Source organism: Phacochoerus africanus, chromosome 10, assembly GCF_016906955.1.
Source record: "Phacochoerus africanus isolate WHEZ1 chromosome 10, ROS_Pafr_v1, whole genome shotgun sequence".
In the NCBI taxonomy this organism is placed as follows: Eukaryota; Metazoa; Chordata; class Mammalia; order Artiodactyla; family Suidae; genus Phacochoerus; species Phacochoerus africanus.
In genome coordinates, this window is record NC_062553.1 from 42,974,658 (window position 1) to 42,981,611 (window position 6,954).

Here is a 6,954-nt window from a genome sequence, read left to right on the forward strand (position 1 = left end):
ATGTGCAGTAAGAGAGCACCAAGAAAGATCTGATACCGAGAACTCATATGCTCTGTCACAAAAAATACCTTCCTTGTCAGAACAATGTGTCATCAAAGGTACAAGTTAACAAGGGAATTTCCAGCATTTCCCTTCATTTGCGTCCATCTCTTCTAACGTCAGGTGCAAGAGAGGTGGAAAGAAATTTACAGGAGTTCCCGACATGGCGCAGCAGAAACAATCTGACTAGAAACCATGAGGTTGCCGGTTGCCATTAGATCCCTGGCCTCGTTCATTGGGTTAAGGATCAGTCGTTGCCCAGAGCTGTGGAGTTGGTCCCAGAAGCGGCTGGGATCTGATGTTGCTGTGGCATTGGCCGGCAGCTGTAGCTCCGATTGGACCCCTAGCCTGGGAACCTCCATAAGCCGAGGATGTGGCCCTAAAAAGCAAACCAAACCAAAACAAAGACGTTTACTTAGCTACAGAAGGGGAAAAATCAAGTCACATGCAGACCACCTACGGATAATCCAAGAGGCACAGCTACTTTGGGGATTTTTGCCCTCCCTTCTTCTTGAGATGGGGCAGAACCTGCCTTCGGCTTACAGACACTCACGTAATCGAGCCCAGCACCATCATGACCACTTTCCTCGCAAAGTGAATAGTGGGTCCACCGACCCTGGGTCATTTTGGCCTCAACTCGGCAGAGCAGGGCCCGAGGCCAGGGAGTGTGGATCCAATCTCAGGGCGGGAGGAGGGTCGGGCGGGGCTTCCTGGCCCCACCGCAGGCACCCAGGTGCAGGCGCGGGAAGAAATAAGTTTGAATGGGACGGCAACTTGGAAGTGGTTTTAAGGCTTCTTGAAACGGGCAAAAACACTTGAACCCATCCAGCGGAGAAGCTTTCGAGGGCGTCGCTATCTCCTTGTTGCCTGGGACGCACAGCGAACCCTGGCCGAGAGGGGGCGAAGGTGTCCCGACTTGCAGTCCGCCCGCCGGCGCGCGGGACCGCGGGCGCCGGGCACCAGGGAGGCGCCGCCCGAGACGCCCAGGGCCGCGGGCTCTGGGCTCAGAGCCCTGGCGGCGGCGTCCGCCGATCGTTGCACCGCGCCAGGACGGGAAGCGGGGGAGGGGGTCGGAACTCCAGGAGGTCCCCAAACTGGGAGACGGAGCTTGGCATCCGGTCTCGCCAGCTCGTAGCTGCGGCAGCAGAGGCGGCGCGGCGCGGCCCCGCGGGGTGGGGAGGAGGGTGGGAAGAGGCAGGTGAGACTCGGCGCCCTCGCAGCGCCAATCGCGCCCCTGCCGTCTCGCCCCGAGAGGGCACTCACCAGCTTTGCACGGGTCCTTGTAGTCCAGCGACTCCGTCTCGTCCTCTCCATTGCCACCGAAAGTGTAGTCATAGTCGAGGCCGGCGCAGACCCCCAGCTCAGCGCAGAGGACAGCCCCTGCGGCCACCAGCCACGCAAGCATCCCAGGGGAAAGCGTCTCCAGCCCCATCTTCCTCGCGAGGGAAGCAGGGCACGGGCGCCTGTCCCCGCGGGAGGCTCCTCGGCGCGGCCGGCGCTCAGGTGTCCGGGGACATGGGGCGCCGTCGGGCGGAGAGAGAGCAGGACGGCCTGTCTCCCGGCGCGGGCGAGGTGGCGGGCCGCGGGAGGGCGGGCGGGGGCAGGTAGGGAGCGGGTCCGGGCGGGCGAGCGGCCAGGCTGTCTCCCGGCGGCGGTCCTTCCCGTGGCTCAACTGTTTAGCTGCTTCAGGGTCAGGTTCCCGGGCTCAGGCCCGGCGCGTGCCCGGCACCCGGGACCCGGCGCTGCTCTGGGAGGACGAGCCCAGTCTGCACATCAACGCGTCTGAGCTGCAAGTGGGGACCGCGGACGCGGGTGGGGGGCAGACGTTCCTTCGCTGCCAGACCTTAAAAGCCGCAGAAGCAGCAAAGCAACTGACTGAGAGAAGAGCGAAAGTGGGAGGATTTGGGGATGCACTGTTTGCCTTTTCCCCCTAGGCTGTCTTTTTACCCTCTTACTAACTTGAAAAAAAAAAAAAAAATTCTTCACAGCATCTAACCCAATCACTTGCATCCTGCTTACTTATTCATACAATCAGGGTCAGGATCCGGGCCACAGCCTCCTCTCCGCCTCCTTTCGGTAGCCCTACATGAGCAGACAGACACTAGCGCGCCGAGAATTCCATTTATAATTTACTAAAGATAAAAATGAATATATCGTGCACTGCGTCCGCGAACAGCAGTTAATAGATGATGTACGCGCCAGCCGAAAGCGCCAGACCGGGGGTGGGCGAGGGACGGTGACAACTTGACTAAAACCTCCACTTCCCCCCAATACACAAGGAGTTTGCCTATCCCCTTTGCTGCCTTTGCCTCGGTGCAGCCGGGAGGGGTGGAAAGTGTCTGGGCCTCCAACTGAGGTAAGGAAACTGCTTTCAAAAGTCCCCCAACCACAAAGTTTTGCTGAGACGATCCTCAGAACTGCAGTGTTTTTATGTTTGTTTGTTTGTTTAATCCAAAATCCAGTTACAGATTGCAGCAGCAGCAGGAAACGCGAAGATCTCGCCAAGGGCTGAGCTGTGGCTCACGCGGGCTCAGGAAGGGAAGTTGGAAGGAACACTGGGGAAGCAAATTTTCTGTGACAGCTCTGGCGCCCATGCCCGGAGTTGCTCAGTATCCTTTGGCTTTAGTTGTTTTAGTTAGGAGGAGAGTGTGTAAAACCTGGCAGCAGGATTAGCGAGGTAAACCACATGTCAGCCTAGCAGACGCAGGACAAACATAGGCTGTGGGAAATTGAGGAGGAAAAAAAAAAAAAAAAAAATCAGAGGAAATCTCTGCAAAACCCCTGTTGTGAGCAATTCAGAGGTTTCCCCACATCTGCAAGTAGTTTCCAAAATAGGTGAGAGGACTTCTCCTCCCCCAAATTTCCAAAGGACTGTTGATTAGGAGCCTTGCCTTTTCCAACTAAATTCTGAACTGTCATTTTAGCTGGGACTTGTAAAAAATCTTCTGCTGCCTTTACATTTTAATTTAACTTTTAAATGTCCCCTCTTTTCTGAGTTACCATCAACATACAGTCTAATCTAGAGGAAAATATGAAGGTAATCACAGGCGCACACATGCAGTGTTTGCGCACACACACACATGTCCTTTGACAGGTAGACCTAGTCTTTGGTTAGGGGATTTGACCAGGTTTTATATTTGTCTTAAAAAAAAAAAAATTAGAGGCTAAATTTAAGGAAGTATCAATTATTTCCAACTTAATTACCCATCTTAATGATCAATTAATTCCAATTTAAACTAAGAGTAAAAGGATGGGAGTACTGGGTCTGATTCCATGTTCCTGTCAAAACTGAAGCTTTCTTAGAAGCCACTAGAGATCTCAAACTTCTAACCCCAGGTCATAGATCAGAGAGCAGATCTGAAAAGAACAAGTTCAATAAGCAGGTAGAAGGATTTGGTTTTGAAATGTCTTGCTGAGTCATTCTCAAATTCTTTTACCCACCAAAAAAAAAAAAAAAAAGTTTGCATAATTAATACTGGTGTTCCTCTAGTGCAGGGCTCAACAAGAATGTATTTTGCTTAGCCTATTCGAAAGCCCAGGAAATGCAACTTTCCCTTAGAGGATCCTTTTGAACTGCTGACAGTGTCCCCACTCCTTACTGCCAGACCTTTAAAATATCCCTTGTTAATCTAAATGAATGCAAACATCTCTTTTTATCATATATAAGTTTGCAAGAGTTTGGACCTGGCATTTGCCTAAACATCACTTACTTTGCAGTAATAAGTATGTTTCCTTCATTTGTCATGAAAAAAATCACTATATAGGGACATCTGCCTCTTATGTTTCCCTTACAAAATTTATCCTTGCTCAGTTTTACACTTTTATAAATTTTCAATCCAGAGGTAGGATGACTGACATAGTAAAATCTCAAATCAAAAGATGGACATGTTTTTATAGCTAAAATACTTGCAGGGAATTCTCACATCACAATATCCTAGGCCTCGACCACTGATTTATTTTTGAATATTATTTTAAAATATTTATTAAATATAGCTCTAATTTTATCATAATAAAAGATCCACCCTTAAGCTTTATTTCTATAGTTGCCATGATTGCATTCTAAAATAGATTTTGCCTTGTCCATTGAAAAATATAAATTTGCAAGGATTTTTAAGAAAATATAAAAAGCAAAAATATGCATGTAAGAAAGGAGTTGAATGTCCTGTCAGAAGAATACAACCATAGACAGGTGCCCTGTGTCAATCCAATCTCCTCGGGAAATAAAAGGAGATTGAGTCCTTGAGTTAGATGTGTTGAAGAAACCTTGGCTTCTAGCTGGCAACTGCCTCTGAGCACCATCACCACTTGCAGCAGAACCTCACTGCCCCCAGCAATCCTAGGGAGAAAGCAACCCAAGATAGCTGAGGTAAGAGATACCCTCTGGGCCAAATGGTATATCCTGTCTGTTGTCAGAATCATTAAAACAAACTTGCCTTGTAGACGATGTCAATTAGAAATGTTTATCACAGACATGGAGAACAGATTTGTCCTTGACAAGACGTGCGCGTGGGGGGCTGAGGGGGTGTAAAGCTATTATGTATAGGGTGGATAAACAACAAAGACCTACTGTAGAACACAGGGAACTATATTCAATATCCTGTGATAATCTGTCATGGAAAATAATATGAAAATGTGTGTAACTGAATCACTTTTCTGTATACAACAGAAATTAGCACAACACTGTAAATAAACTATACGTCAATAAAATTAAAACAAAACAACCCCCCCATTAGAAATGTCTATTTTCTAATCTAGAAAATTTACGATTAGCTAGTTGGGATTGTTTTTTGCTATGAAACCAAGTAATACATGAATATATTCCCCTCGTAGTCCTTGTAAAAAAAAAATAAGAAAAAAAAGATAACTCAGACATAAACGGACTAAAATGTATGTGAGTGTGTGTGTGTGTGTGTGTGTGTCTCTCTCTCTCTCCCTTGGTCTCACCCCTGGGAATGCTCTTAACCTACTAACTAAATAGTGTATATATATATAGATTGGGTCCATGAAATTGTCTAATCTGTAGGTGAAAAACAGCAAATATTGGCAACTTTATATGGTTTCAACTTACTACGTCAAGGCTTTAAAAAATTCTACTTTGTATTAATGCTGTTCTTCTGAATTAACATATAAGCATCTTAGTCAAATATTTTTAGATGAGAGGATGAGTCTTTGGGCCTCAATGGTGTTTGACTCCTACATTTTCTTTTCTTTTTCTAAAACCTTATATTCTCTGTTTTTTTTTAAATACTGCGTTATTTCATATACACCACTGCAGGATGATTCCAACTCTTGATAATTAGAATGACACAACATTCGATCAAAATCTATCCCTTATTGCTGCTTCCAAAATAGCAAGTAGAAACAATGAAAAAGTGAACAGCAGACAATATTTGCTTCACAACTAAAGGATTACAGAACATGTTTGTTTGTTTAGAAAAAGACACACCTCCCCAGGAAATGAAGACAAAGAAAAGAGCCTTCCTTCTGAAGTGGATTCTGCTCTGAGCAGGGGCTCCATGACCTAAGAGTCTCTGGTCATTTCTTGGTACAGCTGATTGGCTGTACTGCCCTTATTACTAGCTTACCCTTGCTGTGGGGAACAGAGACACCCTTTGTTTTTATGATTTTTGGCTACTTCAGACCCTTTAACTCTCCCTTTCACCCCATTCTCATGGGACCCTCTATAGCATACATAAGCTTTATTTTACTTTCTTTCCTTTCTCTGCCCTGAGCAATTCTACATAGCACCTCTTAATTCTAATTCAGCATCTCAAATGCTACTGAAGCTACTTAAGATTATTTTGGGTAGATAGTGATAAACTTAAAATATTTTTGAGTTACATATGTGTATATATTAGGAAAAAAATCTCAACGAATTTGCAATTGCAGTTCTTATGATGCTTAGATTAAAAAACAAGTTAATTGCTTCATGAAATTGTCAATAATATAAGCGACCCATGATGTTTGATTAACATTGATCTGATCCAGTTCCTATGTCTCTCAATCTGAATTCCAGCTCTCTGCTTAATAACTTGGTAACTTTGGACCCACATTTTAAACCTAATGTGCCTTTTGTTTCCTCATCCATAAAGCAGGGATAGTATTATTATTCCATAATATTTCAGAGAGTTGTTATAAGGATTAAGTTAGTTAATACATGTGATGTGATGTACTTAAAATTCCCCCTATAGAGTGCACTTTTGGTATCTGTTTGCTATTACCATCTGAAATAAGTTGTAAAAAGTCAAATTATCTCCAGTTCTTATGCATACATTATTTGAAAAGGCCTTTTCCTCCTTCACTTTGACCTTGATAGTATAACTCTTAAGGTAGAGTAACACATTCAAAGTTATGGTGGAGCAAAGTAGTGGACAGACTGGTTAAGAACATAGGCCTCACTAGCAGAAAACTCAAGAGTTCTAAGCTGACTTTGCCACTTAGAAGTGAAGGAACTGTTTGGTCTTGGGAAACTTCCTCCCCTAGTTCCATTCTCCTGTTTTTTTGAAACAAGAATGAAATACCTAACAGGGTTGAACAAAAAATTAAGATGATGCAGGTACTGTACTTCTTAGTAGGGGTAAGCACATTACAAAGGGTGGTTGTTATTATCAATTGGCATTTTCATGGTGATCTATTGTGAAAAACCTGTACATTATGAGTTTTCCATTGTCATACAAGAAATTCAGAACACCCACAAAACTGGTTAAAAGTCAAAAAGAGCTAGGATAGCCTTATTTGAAAAATTCCACTAATACAAAACCTATCAAACTGAAATAAAGATTTAGGTGGTGTTGCTGGTATCTCTTATAAATTCCCCAATTTATAGAGGTATATTTACTTCTGTGATTGGCATCTAGAATACCTTTCATCTGGCCATCTTCTGTACCCTTAATTTAGCTAATATGGTTTTGTGTT

The 6,954-nt window shown here is 44.7% G+C and overlaps 1 protein-coding gene across 1 annotated transcript; it reads left to right on the forward strand.

Annotated features, from left to right (window-relative positions):
- The first annotated feature begins 555 nt into the window (after window positions 1-555).
- Window positions 556-3,182, forward strand: LOC125137400 (uncharacterized protein C11orf96). The gene is made up of 2 exons (XM_047798101.1): window positions 556-844; window positions 920-3,182. Exons 1-2 carry the CDS (start codon window positions 556-558, stop codon window positions 1,645-1,647), a joined length of 1,017 nt encoding a protein of 338 aa, XP_047654057.1. The 3' UTR covers window positions 1,648-3,182.
- Window positions 3,183-6,954: the final 3,772 nt, after the last annotated feature.

Coding starts and splice junctions, on each gene's coding strand:
- LOC125137400 (XM_047798101.1), top strand. CDS start 556: ATGGGGCAGAACCTGCCTTCGGCTTACAGACACTCACGTAATCGAGCC. Junction 845..919: donor TTTAAGGCTTCTTGAAACGG/GCAAAAACACTT, acceptor TGGGACGCACAG/CGAACCCTGGCCGAGAGGGG.